Below are 23,075 nucleotides of genomic sequence, written 5' to 3'. Positions count from 1 at the left end.
ATTATAAAGAAGAACTTTTTTAAATCCATATTTATTACCATGATTATACGCGCATGTTTCTCCGGCTCAATAAATTTCCCAGCAGGAAAAGAAGAGAGAATATCAGATACCATATTGGCATGAGAACAAAGCGGCACTGACAGTTTTATTATGTTATATGGTAAAGTTATAATTTTATTAGCAACTTTCCGAACTCATTTTAAAGTGTTCTGCTGGGACAGCTTGACACGTACTAATAAACTTGTTACACCTCGACATGCAAAATTTTTACACGGAATAACAGAAATAAAATGCAAATTTTAACTGTCACGTAATTTAAAATCTATTTTTTTTTTCGCACTGAGAAAAATATGTATGCACGCGGATAAAATTTTAATCTTGCGATATCTTGGATGATCACATCGCGAAAAGATACATTTAAAAAAAAAAAAAAAAAAAAAAAGTGAACATACGTTCGCATAAATTCTTTTTCCGCTTTGATGTATAAAAAACTCGCTTCTAATGTTTATCCAACAATTTCAATAACATCCGATATATACGTTAATAACGTAGAAAATGTGAATCTTCGAGGGCAGTCTTGGAAAAAAGTATATTTGAACGATTGTATTCGACGAGCCTATTCGCTCTCGGTACAACTGCATTTCAAGCGAACGCTGTATATGTACGCGAGCAAAGCTGCACGGGTCATAAACTCCTTAATAGCTTTCGGACTAATAGCGAGAATGCCCCTGATAAAGCCGTCCGTCTAAACTGCAAGAAGGAGTCGGGCTGCGTGCTTGAAGCACTTTTGAAGATTTTGAGCAATGTAGCGAACGGAAGACCTCATTGAGAGAGAAGAGTGAGACAGAGAGGCGATGAAAAAAATAAAGTTTCAGAGTGTCACAAGACCGATCAAGCCTTTGCAGTTTCACTTTAGTGCCTTTCTCTCGATCTATACTTAATTGAAAGAACCAGCTTGCTTCGTTTACTGATTACGAAGCGTGACAAGAGGAAAAAGATTTTAACCGAGATGAAGAGAAGGTCTTTTCATCGTCGTTTGTGAGATTTGAAAGACAAATGTACGGCTACATCGTCTCCAAGCTTTAATGTATCATTATTTTTTATTATGGAAATAGAAAATGTAATAAAAAGTAATATAATTATGTAACAATTTTTTTATCGATACATATGTATAGTAAATCCCCGTAAGATACTTGCATAATGCAAATTCGTAGAACACGGTAAAAAAAAATTCCGACAATCTCATACATATCCCAATATAATATGGTAAATAAATTTCGAATTTAATAAAAATATTTTTCGTATTTTTGAATTTTGTACAATTCATTAATATTGTACACCGAATCGAAGTATCGAATGAGTATCGTATAACGCGAACGTATTTACCGCATTTTACGAATGTTTACCATTTATCTGTGGTATGTGTGTGCAGAACTTATATATACGCGGAATATATTGTTCGTATGTATCGTAAATCGCAAATCCGAAGCGCGCGTTGTGTTGTGCTAGTCATTAAAAAAATGTGACAGGCCATAGTAATGAAAATGTTTAATGAAGATGTTTACGGGGGTGAATGAACCCGAAACAAAAATATGCAGTTGCTATATATATATATATATATATCAAAAAAGTACATGTATGTGTGACAAATAATTTCACTTTACGATACGTAAATTCCACGAATAAATCATTCGAAGCTCGCGTCCCGAAGATACCTCGTAATGTTAAATCTCGAGGAGATGGGTATCGTCCTACACACAGATGTCGTAATGAATCATTTTACAAACTGGTACCTACCTACCTACCTACCTATGAGCGTGTATGAGGATCGTCGACGATAGATTGCGCGTGTCGGAACGTGAAAGATAACGAGCAATTACCGTCACCGGCCGCGATCTCTTCGGCGGGAATAACGATGGGCGTCGCCGATGCATGCATGCAGGCAGGAAGGAAGGCCTGTATGCATTACATTCCCCTCGTCCGCATCGAGAAATAATTTCGACATTCCCCCTTTCCGATTTCGCTGCTTTCGCATTCGATCCGCGGCTTCCGCTTTCGTACACGCGTATAATGGAAAGAGCCGGGACGGTTTTGATTGATCATGCGCGGATATGAATTAAGAGCGAGAAAGAAAATGAAGAGAGAAGGAGAGACAAGCATGGAGCGGAGGACACGGATGAGAGAGATGCTATGTTTTCGTTGGTATATTATGGTCGTTATCCGCGATTTGGGAACGCGTCGTTGCGACAGCGGGTTCGAACGATTAATTCGGTCACTACCGGCTATTCGTTCCGCGCGGTTTCTATTTAATCGCGCGCATGTTAATGCAGCAATAATTGTTGCGCAGCATACATTAGCGCGTACACGAAATGCAACGTATATTAAAATTGCTCTAATAACACAGTAACATATAATAATATTATTAATATAAAAAAACATATAATTGATATACATACATATCGTTAATAAATGCATATTGTTTTATTTGTTTAATTGTTATTTAATTACTGTCAGTTTTGCTTTTACTCTTCAGTGTCAATTTAATATATATAAGCTTGATTTAATTATTATTTCGCATATGACTCATGATAACAAATAATACATATGATATTATATGATATTATATTATATTATATATATTTATATGATATATTATTAGATTAAAAGTATAATAAGGTATATGAAACGATGATTCTAACAATAAGTTTCGTTACGAGCTGAAAATTCCTCGATACGAAAGCTTCTGAATATCATGCAAACTCAGGAGAACTTTTATATACACTTATACATATAACTTATTTAGAAATCTGAGAAAACTTACAGGATTGTTGGAATCCAACAGTATCTTGGATGTGGCCGAGCTGACGTTGTAGATCAGCAAATTGCCTATATCGTCCCGATAGAGAATCTCGTCTCCTGCAACAAGGGAGTACGCGTATGCGGGAATTAAATTTTAAATTAATACATTCGCACAGCGACAGATGTGATATCCTTATCGTACCTTTCACATACCGTAATTCATACTTTCACGTTTATATATCCGTATCACGTTTAAAATTTCTTTTATTCGCACAAAATCTCATTCTCCTCGCACACGTAAATTACAAGTTTTACCGTGCGATTTTGCATTTCTATTTCGATACATTAGAAAAACCATCAATTTTAATTCATCAATTTTATTTCACACTTCGCTATACAAGATATATTCGCTTAATGAAAATAAATGATAATATTATTATAAACATTTTTCTCTTTCTTCGGATACCTGATCAAAAATCCCTCAAAGATCCCTTTTAAAAATTTCTTTTTTATCTTTAATCGCGATATCCGGTTGTTACACACACTCGCTCTTTTCTCCATTAAAGACTATTGAAAAAAAAATGAAACTTCTTCGGTAATGATGGTCGATTCATTGTCTCCACATCGTTCGTTCGCTTTTGCGCAAAGAAAGCCGAGCGTGTAGTTTCCTTCGAGCGGAAGTAGAAGGAAAATAGAAGGGAAAAGAAAGAGTGACAGAATAGGAACGGAGAGAAGAGAGAAAAAAAGATACGAATAAATTTCAAGATAGGCCGTCCTTCTCAAAAATCGATTTTCGCGGATCGACAGCTCATCGTTTCATCAATCTTACCGAGATCGAGGCCGTAAAAATCCTCGGGATAACAAGCGTTGAGTTAGATGGCGATAGATCGTGAGTAAGAAATATTTTCATCGTTATCGAAGAGAATATAAAGCACGAGAGGGGTGGGGGGAGGATGAGGGAGAAGCGAACGGCTGCGCGAACACACGCCGGAAAAACGTTCGTTCGACAGATTTCTTTTTATTGGCAACGTGAAACCCGGAAATGGATGGCAAATGTATGATGGTGAAAATAGAGGGAGAATAATATCTTGTGCGAAAAATTTCTTTTAATTGTCTTTGAGCGTTCGCGATCAATAACGTAGCGAATCATACGGATATTCTAATGACGCTTATTTGGTAATACTTAAAGAGTATGTCTATTTAAATTAAAGACGCCTTCTCAGATAAAAATGTAGGTAAATCAGAAAATATTAAAAAATACACAATCTCTAATCTAATTAATCTTTCATATGTATTTATACATCCAATAGAATTGATTAAAAAATGATGATAAAGAATATCTCATTATAAATATACGATCAATTAAAATACAATCAATAATAAGTACACGGTTAATAGTATACGTCAATTTTTTTTTCTTTTTATCTCCTTTACTCGCAATCTTGTTTTCTGTTACAAATTACAAATATATCCGCTATTTTCCATAATTATTTTTTTTGCCCATAAAAAAATCATGATCAATATAAATAAATTAAACTCAAAATGTATATACAGATATTTTCTATAATATTTCTATAATTATTCTACGATGTCTCTTAAAGTACGAAATGCAATCGTGAAAAACGGAGCATTTCTCGAAATATCAAATAGTTCGCACCCCTTTAATGCGAGAGGTCTGCGCGTTTGCGGTATAAACCTCGTTCCGCACGGCTGCCGGTTGTTCGCCCGACCGACGAACAAGGGGTGGCATTGTATTGTGAAACGAATCGCAACCGTCCGACGCGACACGGTGAGCTATTTCAACGTACGGATCGTTAGATCGGAGGAGATCCGCTTTTTCGACGGTAGAAATTTTCCGCCGCGAACTTTGATCCTTCGAAGAGGCTGATTTGCGTTTCGCAAATCACTGACCTTCCTTCGTTTCGATAGAATTTGCATTCCCTTACGACAAACGGAACGAAGAAAAAGATTGCACAGCGAATCAACATTATCTTTTTTTTTTTGTTTTTTTTTTCCTTTACCCATAAGTCCGAAACCACCAGAGCGCGATTCAATCCTTGGAAAACTTTCAATGAAAAACTTTCCTCTTCATTCTCGCCTAATTTACTCATCTTAATGTCTTATTTAATCCAGTTTCGTGCAAAAACGATGAAGGATTGATTTAAAACGCTTCGAAGCAACCACATGTTCGGCAATATGACGCCATAAAAGTTAAAATACGATATCATGTATTAGAGAAAGATTAATTAACAAAGTTTCCCAAAAAGAGAGAGAGAGATACGGATGCGCGTTTGAAGCTCGTTGCCTTTTCACGTCATTAGAAATTCCCATTATTTTCGTTATAATTATGAGACATATATTTTATATATTAACATACAAGTTAATATCTAACAATCGTATTTATATATATATTACCTTAAAGCATCGAATATTTTATCGTTAAAAATCATATTTTGTCAATATATATAATACATAACGGTAGCCGATACGGCTGAATTTTCTTTTAAAGTTTCGAAAAATTACAAAATATTCTTTGAAAAGAAGAATATTTATCGTTGACTTAAAAAATGATGCTTCTCTTTGTTAATTGTTCAATTATTTCGCATTAGTTAATTATATAGAGAGGAACTGAAATAAATCACATACACACACACACACATATTTTAAAGTTAAATTAAACGTCATTGTAACTTCAATCAATTAAAAATTAACATCGCTTTAGAGATACATTAAATTATAATCTAATAAATTGAAATAAATAATCCTTAGTTTATACATATTGCGGAATTTTTTCAAAATATTTAGAAAATGATATAATTCTCTAACTGTAATGATTTTATGGATAGCGTTTCTTATACACACACAGAGATAAGTATTTTTGATTAAAGAAATAGTAAATTTCAATAATTATTAATATATATGTGTGTGTGTGTGTAAGATTCGTGCATTTTTTATTAGCATTTACTTTGGCTTTAATATCAATGATTCTCTTTCGTTAATTTTCATACGCTCGAAACGATGAATTTTACACGTAATTAAATTCGACTGGTTGAGATAACTATGTAGTTAAATATTCTACACGGCTATTTTTTTTTTTTTTTTTTTTTTTTTTTAATTTCTTGTGCGCAGCGTTCGATTAAATAGAACTGTTTTGTTGCTCAAACAATTGAAATAATAATGGCGAATTAATAAGCGTTAAACATGTAAATGCATTGAGAAAATTATATAAAGCCGTATTAGAATTATAAAATAACTTTTACTTTGTCACACTCAAAATACAGAGTAAATTTTCATAAATAGTTTCGCGCAAGCAAAATTATGTCGAAAATTTTCGCACATAATTACAGCAAATCGATATTTTCCATTCTATATTTTCATAGTTGACAAGATAGTAAAAGAAATTAAAGACAATGCATTCAAAAATAATTATAAATGCATATCATCAGAAAAATACTTTTTTAATATACAGATGCTATAGAATATTATTATTTTTATTAATATTTCGTAGATAATAAATGTTTTAATTCAATAATAATGATTAACCGTCAAAGTTGTTATTCCCAATTTAAATCAAATTATTTTTGACAAATCATGAGATATAGAAATAATAATTTTTCGGAGACTACATTTCTTCACAAGCATGATAAATTCTTTTCACACACGATATTATATTGTACTTTCCGTGTTATTTGTCTTCTAAATGGGACAGAAAATGATTTACATTGAGGTGAACATTATACCGAGGAATTTGATAGATTTCTCATGGCGGATAACGCGTTAACGAGACACCATCGTATCTTACACGTGGGACACACAACAAGAAGACATCCGGAGCGATGTAGTTCGGATGGCTGGAACAGACTCGACGTCTTCTGGGATTTCACGGCGACGGAACAAGGAACGGTTAGGAGGGGGAGAGGGGGGGGGGGGGGTAGAGAGAGGCGAAAAGAGAGCCGCGACGTTTACGATTTACCGCTACCGACCGCGTATATCTCGCAAGAAATAGGCCGAAACGAAAAATGCAAACGTAGCGTGAATTTTATAGATCGGCTTCCGCAGGAAGCGTTATCGGGCGAAAATATCGCGCGTCAGAGCTCGGTTTAAGCTCGAACACTTTTTTAAATGTCTGTATCGGTTGTAAACGATGCCATTTGAAACTCACGCGCGATGAACTTTTAACGAAATCTATATTTGACATAAATAATTTAATTCGTCACTGATTTATCTCCATCTGAATCACAAATTGACATGTATTATCGATGAGACAAGCTGTAATAATTGATTATTTCCTGTAAAAATTTAAATGAGAGAGAGAGAGAGAGAGAGAGAGATTCAGAATTTATTTATAAGTTTATATATTAATTACATTATTAATTCGTCAATATATAAATTATTAAAATTACATTAAAATTACATTATTAATTCGTCAATGTATGTTATTTAAATCGAAAACGAGAATCATTAATTTTAATATTCATTTGTTGATGAAAATAGTATCCGAGATAATTTCTTTATGATATCAAATTTTGTTTACGTTACACGTTTAAAATGACATTTCAGCTAATTTCATTTAATATCAAGTTAAGAAGAATATTGCGAGACAAAAAATATGTTTTAATAAAACTCATCAGCAGTTTCTACAAATGTAAATTAATGTTTGTAGAGGTTTAGGACTCACGACCTCGAGTAGACGGTAAATCATCATTAAAATCGGGCATAAATAAATTTGTGCGAAACAATACATTTAATTAATATCCTGGTGCGAATTATTTCTTTTAATGTCGCATCATTACGCAACGATTAATGACGCTTATTACTCCCTGCGTCCCGATTAAACCAACAATAGACGGGAATCAATTTTGCAGCTAGTTTGCCGATCCCGTATGCATCGCCGGCCTATTTCCCCCGTCTATACGCGTATATGTATTCCGCATATTGTTGAAATATGTTTTGCAATGACATACACGCGCCCGCGCGCACGTCCGGCCGGTTGGTGCGTGAAATCTGGCACGGCTGGGACGAAAATGTATTGTACATATATCGACGAAAATGTGCGACACGTTGCCGCACAAGTGGACTTTGCCATACGTGTCATTTACATAACCATTTCAGAGGCGGTCGTTAAAGAGCCGCGTCACAATCGCGATACAAAAGTGTTATCGTCTCTCTCGACAATACTATTTGCATTCGACAATTTTAAATTTTATCTAGTATAAATTGTGTATAATGGAATTATTAAAAGGATCAGTTGTTTAAATAAGCTCTCTCTTATTAATGCAACCAAAAGTTTGTAACAACTGCTGAAAAATGCTCTTCGGATCTACTCATCGTAACGAAAGTATACGGAAAGTTCGCGTTAATACAGTCCGTGCTATTGTCTAAATTCTATACTCGGACGGAGTCTTATATTGTAGCTGTATCTGTAAACAGTTTCGGGCCGCAGTTATCGCAGTTACCTCGCTGCTGCAGAAACAATATCACGTTTACCTCCGTCGTACAAAAGTATTATTCCGTCTGTAACAGTCGCGCATTATGCTACCGTACAATGAAGAGGAAATACGCAAAATGGAACTACCGTAGTTTTCTTAGGCGCGAGAATGCAATGAGAAAGGAAGTCGTATTTCCGTGTAAATTTCGCGGTGATGCAAAAGCGGTTTACGCGCATTTATTTTCTTGCGTAAACACGTGCAACAGGATGCATGTTTTATTCCAAATAGAATGAAAATGAAAGATATAGGATATAAATCATCAAAACATATGTTACACAACAAATATAACGATAAATTATATTTAACGGAATATTTAAATTAAAATAATAATATATAATATTATAATTAATTTTTACTATAAGTATTTTTCCAAACATAATTGTATCTTATATCTCTCCAGACATTAATAAAAATCTAATTTTTTTATTTTTAAATAATTAGATTAACCAATATATATTAAATTTTATCAGTAAAAGAGAGAGAGAGAGAGAGAGAGAGAGAGAGAGAGCAATGATAAATTTTAAGAATAATTAAAATAAATAATTTATTTTGTTCAAACAAAAAATAATTAAAAATATGTATTCATGTATATGTGTACAATATATATTCAGTCATGTGAAATTCTCAATAGAAAAAAGTTAAAAATTAAGAAAAGAATTAAATCCTGAAACTTTTCTCAAAACAATAATAAATATCAATCAAAATCTTACAAAATTTAATTTTTGTAGAAAGTTTTTGATTAGTTAGCAATTAATCTCTATTATATTGTGTCATGTCAAAATTTTCCACCGTTGTCACAATATTTAGAACATATCAACTGACATTCTTATTGAAAAAATTAAAGACCATAGAAAGAAGTTAAACAATAGAAATCTGTTACAGAATGAACTATGTAAAAATCACTGCGCAACGTGATCATGTCGAATATAAGATATTATTCTAGGCAATATAGTTAATTTTTAATGAAACAATCGTCGAAATTGTTGTTCGGTATTTTAATATACATATTTAGTTCCAAATGTGTGGCTATTCAATTTATAAATATTTTATCAAATTGGAATCAGATAATTAAATAATATTATTAAAAACGCAAACGCAAAGAATTCGATTAATAGATAAAAAAAAAAAAAAAAGGATATGAGATCAATTTACGTAAAAAAATTAAAAATTCATGATGCCCGATTCATAATTATGTCAAATTAAATTAAAGTTAACGAATCAATATGATATTACGAGATATACAGATAAATAAAAAATGTTTCATTAAGATATACAAAAATATATAAATATTTATAAATCTTTTATTCCAACTCGAGTTTCTAATTCATATTATAATTGCCTCCTCTGTAACTATAATGATCTTAATGATTGACACATCATTGCTATTTTAATAAGATATATTTGACGAGTTTATACGCGAAGAGACTTGCGCGAAAAAAAACGGCAGTTTGACACAGGATGACCTAGCAGCGGATAAAGTAAAAAAAAAAAGAGAAAAGGATATCGAAGCAATATGAGAGACTGACAATATGCCGGGCTGGCCCAACGGGACCTGTTACCGAAAGATAACAATGATCCAGTCCGCTTCGCCGGTAGTTTCGCGAGAAACGGCGACACCTTTCCCGGTGGTTATGATCGTCTGGACGAATCGCGTGCGAGTTCGGCACGAAAAACTCGTCCCATGGGTGCTACAGTTAGCATGACTACATGGAGCAACCCCGAAACATCGACAAAAAATCATGGACAAATTCCATCCACTGTACCCAAGCGCAGCATTCGATAACTATTTATTTGTTTCCGATGTGAGTTGTATGGTACTTTTACGAATAACATGATATATAAACATTTTTGTCGAATTATTTGACAAGCACGGACTCGGTCACGTAATTCTTCTAACAATAAGTCATTTCTCGACGAAGAGAGCATACATTATGCTTTTTAAATATCATCGTAAAAAAAGTGTAATCACTGTATAATTACCAAATCGCAAAGATATCCGCAATCGTGACACGTGGAAGCCAGTAATAAATCAATCATGATGTTAACATACAAAAATGTTTATATCTCAGAAATGGTTGAGCTTTCGACCTATGTTTACTAGGTTTTTTTACTCACGATCAGTATAGTGTGTCCTATTTATCATATAAATATTGAATTATTTTTTTTTAATATCCTGTATATCATATCTCTAAAACAGAAATTCTATACAAAGTGCAAAAACTTTGAACAAAAGCTAGGACGTTATAAATCTGTCTCTATTTTTCCCAGAGCGTAGAGAAAAATCAATAATAATTTTAAACACGAAACTATTAAATTAATCTATTTACTTATATTAAATTAATTAATTTATATTAAATTAATCTATCCGTTTTCCAATATGCATTGAACGGATTCAGGTAGGAGAAATTTATCGTTTTATAAATATGTATTTAAAAATAAAAGATTGTGCAAAAATTATGAGCTTTAAAAATGCTCCGAGCTATATTAGTTACTTTTAAAGCGAGAGTCTATCACAAAATAAGTTTGAACGAATCAACGACATTATTTTTAATTGAAAGCATCCTGTGTGTTGTATAATAATAATACAAATTTAAAACTGCAATGATATATATAAAACGAGAGAGATATAAAAAGAAAGCACTCCATTGTACTGTATTAAAAAAAAAAAAAAAAAAAAAAAAAAAAAAAAAAAAAAAAAAAAAAAAAAAATTCATCTAACAATAAGTATTAAAAGAATCGGCAAGGCTAAAATGAGTATAAAACAAATTTCCAATATTTACCATTTTCTCTTAATTAATACCTAATAATCTTTTTAATTTTATTTAAATACATTCTTGTGAAAAGTTAAAAATAAAAATAAAAACACAATTATCGATGATACACACCGTGCGTTTTTCTTGGATAAGATTATTCCGATCCCCTAGCGATATAATTCGGAAGTCTGATATGTCTACCTGATCGATCAATACTTCGGAACTTTAACTTTAGAATGCAGAATCCATTCTACATACATTCGTATGTGCACCCTTTGTTCTCTCTTCCCAGGGTTTCTATTTGCTACACATTTTTTTCCCCGTTACTCGCGAGAATTTCACGCCAAGGATACACTGATGCTTGCATTCATCCAAGTGAAATGGATATGAAATTTACATTTAAAGTAGTAACGGATAGTAGTGACACGGATTCACCATACGGATGCACCCCCTCGGAACAAGTTTCACGACTTTATTTTACTTTTCCGTTCGTTTGTTCGGATTTAATTGTATCTGATTTTTTTAAGTAACTTAATTACTTCATTCTAAACAATTATTTCGGCAATTTAAGTTAATAAATAAATAATTTCAATCCTATGTGTGTATGCGTATGTATTGAGAATAAGAGACAAAAAGATATTAATGAAAGATGGAGATTTTCAGAGAATAAACGAAGGAAAATCGAGTAAAATAATTTAAAGACGGATATTAAAATAATATTAAACGTGCAGTTTTTTTTTTGCACAATCTAGTAAAGAAAATAAAGTTCAAAATCATATATTTCAGTGGCGTCGCGTGATAAGAATATCAGAAAAAGTATGAGAAAGCGGCTGAAGTGAAAAGTGTTGCTCATTAATAAGCATCTCACACGACACGATTTTGCTTTTCCACTCCTGTAGCATATTATATCATAATTTACATTTGCCTCCATCGGGAATAACTTGGCCCTTTTGGGATTTTTGCCAAGAACATTAAATTTTTGAAAAACACACGAAGAAAATATTATTTAATAAAAATTAAAATATAATTTTTGTAATCGTGAAACATATACTAATAAGTGAAAATTCACGATATATTTCAAAAAAGTATGTTATATAATTATTCAAATATTTTGATGCACAAACAAATCCATAAAAGCAAATGCATAATTAATAATTTTTATAATAATAAATATTCTAAAATGTTATATTCCACAGTTTTATAATAAATGTTGTAAAAAGAAAATATATATATATTCATATAATTTATAATGTAAAATCTTCTTCGTGTAAATTTGAATTTGTTGATAAAATTGGGCAAGTAATTCTTTTAAATTATCTCCGCAGAAACAGTGATTTATCCAGCACTATAGTATATTTGAAACTATACGCTTTTTGTTGATAAATCGTACCCAAACTCATTTTATATATCTAAAAAATACACTTTTTAATTTAATATCCTCTCCAAAGTTTCATGGAACTTTCAAATTTCAGGAAATTCTGTATTCCGGTGAAGTGGGACACGTACGATATCCTTTACGTCCACGTTAATACGATTTTGTGGAAGTTACGATGTGTTTGACCGAAAGCAATCACTATTCCGAAAGAGCATTCCGAAGAGTAGAGTTACAAGTTTGTACCAGTTCTACAGTTTGTGCTTCGCGTATTTGCTATAAGGAATGTCCCGCGCTCGTATCCAGGAAGAGTCGAATAAAGCAATGATTTAAAATAAAAGAAAAACGAGATGACAGATAATGTCTTTGTAAGTTAATAAAAATATTTCAATTTTTATATTTTCGATCTCTCACATTTCTCATCTCTACCCAATGCATTATTAAAATTTAATATCTTCGGTTTATACATTTTTTCCCGAGTGTTCTACAAATATTAACATGCATTAAGAGTAACAATTATATTAGCAAAATAAACAGAACAATGTTGTAATATTATATCATATCGCGTGGGAGATAGATACTCGCAGATGATTTGCAATAAGTATCCATTAACGAGGCTTGATTGTCGTTAAATAATACATTTAACAGTCACATTTGTGTGTAAAATCCGTTGGTAATAAACGCGTCACGTTTTGCCGCGACTGATTGTCATGCGTCGCGCAATTAATAATTACTTACACATAGTTATGCAAATTATGTAACCCGCGTGCGCCACATTCCGCGCGCCACGTCGACATAATCGATATATATTGTAACGATATACAGGGTGTCCCCAATTTAAATGGCAAAACTTCAGGAGCGTTTAGGGGATCCTTTAGAGGTTTGCTCGTTTTTCCTCCATTTTGAAGAAAAAAAGAAAGAAAATAAGTTTTCGTTTTTTTACTTATTTATTTACATTTTATTTATGTTATCTATTTAACGCAGATATTGCTCGAAATGTTGCTCTCTTGTATCAGTGCAAGCATTACATCTAGCACTGACCTCATTAATTGCAGCTAGACATTGTTCTAGGGTTATTTGGTGCACCGCATCTATGATTCGGTCTCTTAATTGCTCTCTCGAATTGATCGGCATCGTAAAGGATAACATCGAGTGTTTACGTATGCAAGGAACCTTGAAGCGGAAAGTTTATTCGGTGCCAATTAATTCGAGAGAGCAACTGACAATGAGAGATTGAGAATTTTTGCGATTTTCTCGAAAATGAAGCAAAAACGAGCAAACGTCTAAAGGAATTTTTGTCTTATTGAAGTATTGCCATTTAAATTGGGAACACCCTGTATAATACATCCTAATTGAACTTTAGCGGGAGGGACGCCGTGTTTTCGCAATTCACATTATTTATATAAACGTGTCAGTTTCGCCGAAGCCACATAATGTCTCCCCTTCCCTCCCCGCCCGCCTTCCTCGCTCGTCGGCGCGAATTAATAATTCGCGATCTCTCTCGAGGGATGCGCCGGGCCATTTTATGCAAAACGCGATAAACAGTTAGCTGTCGATGTAATAATGAACGGACCGCAAACGATCCGTCAATTATTTCAATCGAATTACCAGACGAGGTCGCGTCGCGCTTTTATTTCCCGCCGCTAACGATATCGCGTTTAATTGCACAACATTCGTCCCGTCATTCGTCTCGCGTGCTCTTTTTGTCGCACGCACAGCAGCTTTTGTCGGGGAGACCTTCTGGCGCGTCTATTCCGGATCGAAATGATACCGTTTTTCGCGCACGAACACGCGAGAACCGCGCGGCTGGCTTTTAATTACTTTTAATTTACTTTATCGATTCTCGTTGGCCGCGCATTCGTTCCAAGTTCTTTTCATCGGTGGCGTCTGTGGTTCCTCGCATATCGAATTTCTATTACATCCGTACCTCTTTCCGCTCCTTCCTTTCGATCCCGCTGTCCTCGTTCGTTACCGCGGCGGAATTTCATATTCCGATATTATTCGGATACGCGCCCTACCAGAATAGCCAAACTATTCTTCAATTGCGCCAATGGATATAAACAACGATGTATGAATAAACTAATTAAAATTCCAGCAACGCAAGAATATTTAACAAATGAATGCAAAAACCGCGCGTGTAGGGAAAGATTTAATTATCATTAATTAAAATTCCTAACATTGACGCTCTCCCGTGTAATTGTGATGTAAGTAACGTTATCTTTTACATATCTCGCATGTACAATATTTTCTGATAAATTTTTCCGTAATTCTCATTTTTCATATTTTATTCCATAAAGAATAATGTCTTGTTTTAGTTTCCTTATTAATCGGCCTCAAATTATTCGTGTATAAAAATACGTAATAACAATTTACGAAAAAAATACATTTTCTCGGGAAAGTCTGTACTCGCGGAACGGTAATAATCATTGTAAGAAAGCAGCGAGGGCCCTCTCGACACACAACGCATCCCGTTTGAAACTCGTCTTCGACATTTACGAGAAATTGGTAAATCCGCGCTCTTATATAAGGCTTCCCTGCGTTCAACGACTACGAGATCTTCTTATGAGCTTTGAATGCGCAATGTGTATTCGTGTTACGACGAACCGACCTGTAAGTCGAGATCCTTTATCCTTATCTCGATCCGCGCACCCTTCATTCCTCTCCATTCCACTTCTCTCGTTCCAATCGATCCAGCAATCAATATTTACGTACAAATTAGAAGGAGAATCTCGAAAACAGCGCGATGATTTGAGAAATGTATGAATAAATGTGATGCGCTTGCATATGGACACATCGATTTCAATTTCGCGTTTTACAAATGAATAATACCGCGATACGATATCTTAATGATCCTTCTAGTTGCGTCTCATGTTTATAATTAATTTTACATTATTTATTGAAAATTTCGCACGTAATTTTTTGGAAAATAATTAAAGAAACAAATTTTAATAGCATATATTATCTTCTAGACAACAAAACAATAAAAATAATTCGGCACAATTTAATCATATGAAAAGGAAAAAAAAAAGAATAAATACAATAGAATTATTGATAACTTAAATAAATGCGTAACGATTTAAGTAAGGTGCACTAGAATTGCGTCAATTTTACACGACCTCAATTTTTAGACCAAGTTTTATGAGTGAAGTACGCTTCGCAAATCAACGTAAATAATATAATATAAAATATTGATCTAGGTCGAATAATGAATCTGAATTAATCACTTGAGTTTTTGCAAGAACATGGGAATAATCGAAAGTTCCCCGAGAGAAGAACGATTAAATGCGTAATTAAATCAAGTTCTAGATAATCTACATCAGATAAAAAACTGTTCGTGAAGATGAAAGATATAATATTCATTAGCGTGAAAGTAGTATAGTCCGGTAAGACAGCTTCAAGTAGTAGTAATCAGACTAATCAGACGATATTGAAGAAAGCCGATGAAATTATTTTCCTCGTGTCAAACGGAGTGTCAATCTTCGCTAGATATTTTATTAATATATTGTATGAATAAAAATAAAAAATAATAATAATATAAATATAGTTTTAAAATGATTGTATCGTGAAAAATGCAAAAACAAAATTACAAAGATGTTTAGATTAAGCAAAGCTATAGCAAAAATTTGTGATAAAGTCAATATCACATTAGAATATTATCTTTGATTTGTCTTTTATTTTAACTATATAAAAGCTATGTAAAATAAAAAAATATATATATATATATTAACTATAAATTTCTATTCAAATCTATACGTTTGTTCATTATTCATATTTAATCCGTTACTACATTACTTGTACAATATATTATTCGAGTCACTTTTTACATCATAAACTTTTATGACGATGGATATGAAAGGATTTAAAACGTAATTACGATTCGGCAACGATTACTTTCTGAAAAGAGACGTTACGTGCCCAAGTGCCGAAAGTGAACTCTCGCTCTTTTTCCTCAATAAATGTAGTTTTGTTTTTGATTCCGCGCCATCCGTCTGATATCACGCATGGCTGTGTCGCAGCCGGACATTTTTGATTTGTTCGCCATTTTAGCGAGTTTCGTTAGAGTTCCTATGGGAATGGGCTCGATTCCAGGAGCAGCGGGTCTAGCCTCGCCTGTTGCGGTGATAGAGTTCGCGCAACCAACGACCCCCGCGGCTTTATTCACCGAAACGGAAGTTGTGCCGACACGACGATAAAAATTTCAGATTATTACTCTGCGCAAGCGCGTCAATTATTACGCCGCTTTGAAACTTAACACTGAAATATTTTTAACAAATGCGATTTTACGATATTTATAGGAAATATTTCATTCATCTTTACTAAGATATAACAATTTAAAATACGAATAATTTAATTATATTTGTATTATTTTATATATTTGTATATATTTGAGTTGCAAAAAAAGGTTTAAATTTGTAGCTTATTAAAATAAAATATTTTTCAAGCGTTACGTAATTAAACATTATCGAAGGGATATTGCAGGAGACGCACACATGCAATAGACTTTCAGTTTTTTCTTGCATTTAATTATAGAAAGTATGAATTTATATTTATTACAAAGCGCATATAAATTAAAACACCGAGTTATTAAAAATATAGATCTTTATTTCACGATAAACGCTTAATGGGCGAAATTAGAAAATTGATCCGAAAGCTAATTGCCTCGCTGTTTTAATTGCTTTGTATTACGTTTACACGATGGCGCTTCAGTAATTACTGTTGGCGATATCAAAGGAATTAATTTTGATGGCTAATACAATTTTCAGTTAACTATTTGATCGAAATAATCACGCGCGATGTATTGTACAATTGTCTCTCGTTTATATTGTACACAAATTTACCGTCGTAATTGGACGAAAGCCCGGGGAAAAATCAAATCCGAAGTTTCGTTTTCGCTTCATAACATTATCAAATTAGATTTCTCAATGTTCGAAACTTTTCGTTTTTAAATTCGGCCACCGAATATTAATTCGGAAAAATGTTTAGGATTCTTCTTCCATCGCTTTTAACTGGAAAATTATTAATGCGTAATTAATACGAAATTAATTTTTGACTTCTGGTAGTTGGCGATTTCCGGTAGACGCGCTAACCCAGGGATACTCTATATGCGAGAGGAGGAAACTTTCGACCAGCCGGCTGACCGTTTTAATCCGCGAGTTTTATCTCGGAGATAGAAACGGATTTAATCAACGGCCATTATGCACGCTCTCGCGCCGCGAACGGTACAACCAAGTTTCTCTCCGGCACTCTCGCCGTTTCGCCGTAGCAGCGGCGAAAGGAGGAGAGAAGCCTGTCTGGTTACCAATTACCACCTTCCAAACTCGCCCCTCGTTTTTTCGTATTGTATCTTAATTAACGGCACTTTTTAGAGGGTACTGCTAATATAATAGCCGTCACTTCCGGCGGCGAACCCGGCAATTATCCTTCTCCCTCCTCTCTTCCTCTCTCTCTCTTTCCTCGCGCGGAGGATCTCGGGACGTTTCTTTGAATGTTTGCGCTTTTTGAATTAGCTATATTAGGGTTTGAAAGTTTTCAGAGAAGTAACTTTCTCATTGATTTATAACGGCTGATGGTCCCATTCTGTCTCCCTAACTTTTAAAGATTTTCCGACTAATCGACAACACGTGGTCTTTTATTTCCAGCATTGTTCCATTTACATTTCATATTTTTATAAATCTCCTAAATTATCTATATTCTTTACAAAGAGGAATATACTCACATTTTTCCCTTTCGTTCGTTTTTGAAACCGTTATATGGTAACGTGCAAATAATTTATAACAATTAAAGTAAATTTACAATGATTTACATACACAATAATTCAATTATAATCTCTCTTGGAAATTTTGAAGAAGAATCAGCCGAGATACGGTAATGATACTGATGATGGCAAAGTGCCATTCCGTCAAGCTAGAACTGTCTCGGTTTGACAAAAATTTTGCTCATCTTCCTGCGATCAATCGAGGAAATCTCCCGATCCATCACCGCCGTATGCGCACGGCATCTTAATCGCCGTTCATCGACGCGAGACGCGTTCTGTCTAAAGGAAGATGGCGGCATGTCGCAATCAAGGGAATTTCATATAGGCGCTAATTAGCGAACGTAGATCGCGCGCGTGAGATCCAAGCTACTGTCGCAAATTGCGAGCCTGTTCCGCGATACCATATCGCGTATATATGTATTGTATGTATGTATGTATGTATGTGTTTGTGTGTGGAGTTACCTCGCTCGTGTACATGGCCCATTGATTACCGGCGTTACGTACGTCAAACACCATTTTAACCCCTTCACGCTTGTAGAGTGATACACTTCGCCGCTAACTTTGTCGCGAATTGAATCTAACGTACATGATACTATCATTCCATGTTTATCAAAAGTGATTGTTACGCAAGAGATAAACGCGATTTATTCCTTAATTTTCGACCATTGTATTTCACTGTGCATTATTTTCAGTCAAGAATGCACGGCTAAATTTATTTATAATTAAATTATAAAATAAATATTTTCAAATCATTTATTCAAAGCTTTTCTCTTCACAGTGGTGACTATAGGTTTTCGTTTTGTCGCAAATTTTGGAAAATGAAGAATATAAAAATCTTGCTTCTGTATCCTATAATTATTATTCATATCTTTTCGAAATAATAATTTTTCGTGCATTATATTAAAAAGTAAATTTTTCATAGGAAAATTATATAGTTCCTATAATATTCTTTTCGATTCTTTCGGGATTCTTGAAAAGATATAATATTCGATGAAAAATTGAAAGATTTAATTAATTTGCGATAAATATTGCACATGACCAATGATAAATATTGATCGACAGCTAAATGTTCTTATGTACGTGTGTATTTCACTTTACACACGTATTATATATGCATCGTGAATTAAATAATTTTGTGCACGCACTACTACGCGCATAAAATTATTTAATTCATGATGCATATGTAATGATAAAATAAAATTTTTCATAGTTCGATAATTTTAACGAATATACAAAATAAATTTTATATTGTAATAAATTATCACTGATAATGAATACTGAGAACGAAAACCTTAAGTATTTCTTAGAGATAAATTATAAATTTGTAATATAATGACGATAAAAGCAAAATGAGCAATTAAGACTGTTATCAACGATATCTCAGGGTTAATCTTAAATCTACTTGCAAAATCCGCGAGTTCATCGTAGCAATTGTAAAATATACATCATCTTCTTAAGTTTACTTCTGCTTTTATCAATGTATAATATAACACAAAAGAATTAAGACAATGTGAGAGATGTGACACTTGTTTTAAGCTTTCAGCAACTTTGCTCATTTGCTACTAAAGTTTGCGTTTCCCGAACTTCATTTCACATTCTATTCCGTATCTCCGAGTCAAGAATCCAGATAGATTTTGAGCATATAGTTCGCAGCGTAGTTCGAAAACTCAAATGCGAAGTAAGTAAAGTGTAAAGTGTGGTATTAGATATGCAAAGTCACGTGTTTCTAGGTGCGATGATCTCTTACCGTCACGTACCGGAAGATTAAAGCGATTTAACAATTTATAACTGCAGAGAGGACAATATTTACGAACGCTCCTCATCTTTCCATTATCTACGTAATAAAGCAATAAGTTAGACTCCATTACATCCGCAACGCTTTCTTTCATCCAATTTCATGTAAACGATCTGATACTTTCACATTTATATTTGCAAGCTGCATATTACTAACGATGAATATAAAAATATGCTTTTGATTAAACTCTTATTATAAAGTTACATAATTATATGAAATATAAATGATGTATGCGAATAAGGTAATATATGTAGAATATGTGTGCAACTTGGCCGGATCCACTTTAAAATTGTTAATCTGATGCAATACGTTTCAATAAATATCGTTTCCATTTTTTTTTGAGGGGGGGGCACGGTCTAAATAATATGCGACATGCATAGCATAAAATATTCACCTTGTCTACCTTTCATCTCCATTCAATTTCAGCGAGCAGGTGAAAAATATATTTCACGATCTTATATATAAAATAAAATTAAAAAAAAAAAGAAAAAGAAAAAAGATCAAAGTTACTTGGAGTAATCGATGAATCGGCAAATAGAAGAAGAAAATAGATTTCTGTTATTATTTTTACACTTATGTTCGTTCAAATTAAACGCGAATATCTCATGCCAAAGTTTTGTCTATCTCTCGAAATCCTGTCAAGCGAATGTTTATTTGTTGAAATTGTAGCAAGACAAGTGGCGAAACCTTTCGACTAGCCACTTTAGTAGAAACTTCTAAGCGAAAATCCCCCTTTGTAACACGTTTACGCCCTGTCTCCCATAATACCGAAAATGACAGTATACTGCAGCAACGCTGGATTTTCCCATTTTATTTTCCTAGAATATTCGACGGCGTTGTTTTGATATTTCAGCACATGTATTTTTCGAAAAGTATAAAATAACACGAATATTAATAAAAAATATTCTATAAATCTTACGTTTCTCTAAAATAAAATTAAATATGATATAAATATATGCAATTCAAAATTGAGTTAAATTGAAGAGCTCGTTAAAATGTCCAATGTATCTTAATGTAATCTTTAATTAATGTATTTTTATTATTTTACTTATTTAATTATATTTGCTCAAAATACAAAGCCATTATATTGAAGCATCAATCGACTGGAAAAAATGGAGTAATCAATAGAGAACAAGTGAATACGAGATAGTCACATAATTATCGGCAGAAAGTCTTCCGAGATAATCACGTGCGATACGTAGCGCGAGAGGTTAAACGAGTTCAAAAAAAATTGGAACGAACGGAAAACGTAATAATTGTAGTCTCCTTCAAAGGAAGATCGGATGGAATTTTCATCGAAATATAAAACGAAGATTCGCGAATAAAAACTCGATGAAATATGAATCAACGAGGATGATTCGGATATTCGGATGATGCGACGAGTTATCGATCAAATAATGTCAACCATTATTTCCGAGCGCCGATGCGATAAAATATCTCTGCCCCTGTGTCCACATCTTCGTTAATTTCGTTAATCGTGTTAGAATTCAATTGTTCTTGCCGCGAAATCGAAACGCTGCGTTTCGAAACTAATTATCGAGATTGCTAATAGAGTAAAGTGTACAAATGAACACGCGATTAAGAAATATTGCTACGTAATTTTATATTTTTTCTTGCTAAATAAATTTTAAATAGACGATTCTTATGCGTATAAATAATTATGTAATAATGCGCGTGTAACATGCATTGAGACGTAATTTTTGCAATTACAAGATCGAGATATACATATTATAAGATTACAACATTGAAATTTTGTTACAATTGGAAGACCTACAAATACGATGGAAACTGTAATAACCGGTGCATTATATTATTATCGTCGTGTTCGGTAACTAGCTCTGGATATTGTAACGCGATACACGCGCGAATTGCGAAGAGATCACTTTAACATCCCAATGTGTAATTGGTACCGTTCGGAGTTTGAATTTGATTTAATTTAATGTCCCATCGTGGCAAACAACGTGGATGATTATCAATTATTCTGCGACTGTATGTACTTGTTAACAATTCTAATTAAAATTAAACAGCCTCGTACTTGTTGCTTAACGCTTGTCATGCTGCGCGAAATTAAATATAAAAGTGCAATAAAATTTGTAACTTGATTGGAGCTATTAATCAGATCGACGATTAAAATGATGTGATTCGGAAATGTGAGGGATAGATAGTTGATAAAATGAAATTGTCAAAAAAATTTCCAAAACAATCGATAAAAAAAAAAACACGAAAAGATTTTAATGAAACAAAAAAAACATGCCTATTTTTAATTTAAAGATTAAGCTAAAAAAAATAGTATAGTCGTATACATAATTCAATTATGGTATGTGTGTGATATTAAATTGCACAATTTCATTTTAATCAATCTCCCAAATTATGATAGATTAGCAATGCGTGCTCCAATTGCGTTTAATAAATAGTGGCTAAATTAATTAGTGTTAGCTAATCGAATTTTATAGCGCCTAATTAATATTATCAGTAAGTGCATATGCAATATCACGTTGGACAGTTACATAATTAAATCATGTTTCAATCATAATTCGAATAATACTTAATTAATTGTTAATCTTTTGCCATGATTATTGCTTTCAATTTCATTAATATCCAAGGCATCGAATTCACATTTAACAAATAATAATCAGAAATGAGACGTGAATTTGGAAATTATTGTATAATATCGTTAAAAATAAAAAGCGAAAGTGTTTCGTGTTAGGGACATGGTACATATACAAAATAAACTTTTTTCTTGAGGGAAAAAAAAAATCTCTTAACAAATCTAGTGGCAATTATAAAAGGAAGTAACCGTTAAAAAAAAAAAAAAAAAAAAAAAAAAGGGGGGGGGGGGTACTTTTCGTATCGCGACCCGATACAAATAATCCGCTCACGATTCGCGAAAATGTCGAATGCCTTCATCGAGCGGGATTACGTGTAATCGTACGGTCGCGGTCGTAAAAGATCCGAATGTGCGTTAATCTAATTAGGGCATGCGCCACCTGAAAACCGACGGACAGGTTTACGGACGAATGCACGTGCGGTAATTAACCGCGCCACCCTTTTCCCCATCCCCCCCCCCTTCCACCTGAGTTATCACAATTTGGCGTGAAGTAGATGGTGGGTG

At 33.3% G+C, this 23,075-nt stretch overlaps 2 protein-coding genes across 11 annotated transcripts in view; one reads left to right on the top strand and one right to left on the bottom strand.

Moving 5' to 3' along the window:
- Window positions 1-23,075, bottom strand: part of LOC138936417 (venom dipeptidyl peptidase 4) — a 315,499-nt gene that overhangs the window by 79,759 nt on the left and 212,665 nt on the right. For all 9 annotated transcript variants that reach the window (XM_070301827.1, XM_070301834.1, XM_070301830.1 and 6 more), the window contains one exon: window positions 2,822-2,916. In XM_070301827.1, coding sequence (XP_070157928.1) covers window positions 2,822-2,916 — 95 coding nt within the window. The remainder of the gene's footprint in view (window positions 1-2,821; window positions 2,917-23,075) is intronic.
- Rpi12 (RNA polymerase I subunit RpI12) overlaps window positions 1-23,075 on the top strand; it is a 130,518-nt gene that overhangs the window by 83,451 nt on the left and 23,992 nt on the right. Inside the window, exon 4 of one of the 2 annotated variants that reach the window (XM_070301842.1) lies at window positions 6,555-6,566. The exons of the other annotated variant lie outside the window; for it this stretch is intronic. The gene's annotated coding sequence lies outside the window, so the exon portion shown is untranslated. Of the gene's footprint in view, window positions 1-6,554; window positions 6,567-23,075 lie in introns of those variants that run through there. 2 annotated transcript variants of the gene reach the window in all.

Source organism: Polyergus mexicanus, unplaced genomic scaffold (genome assembly GCF_030449975.1).
Source record: "Polyergus mexicanus isolate NDT 795.1 unplaced genomic scaffold, iyPolMexi1.0 SCAF_9, whole genome shotgun sequence".
NCBI classification, from domain to species: Eukaryota; Metazoa; Arthropoda; class Insecta; order Hymenoptera; family Formicidae; genus Polyergus; species Polyergus mexicanus.
Note: the sequence above shows the minus strand (reverse complement) of the source record. Positions and strands in the feature narration are given on the sequence as shown.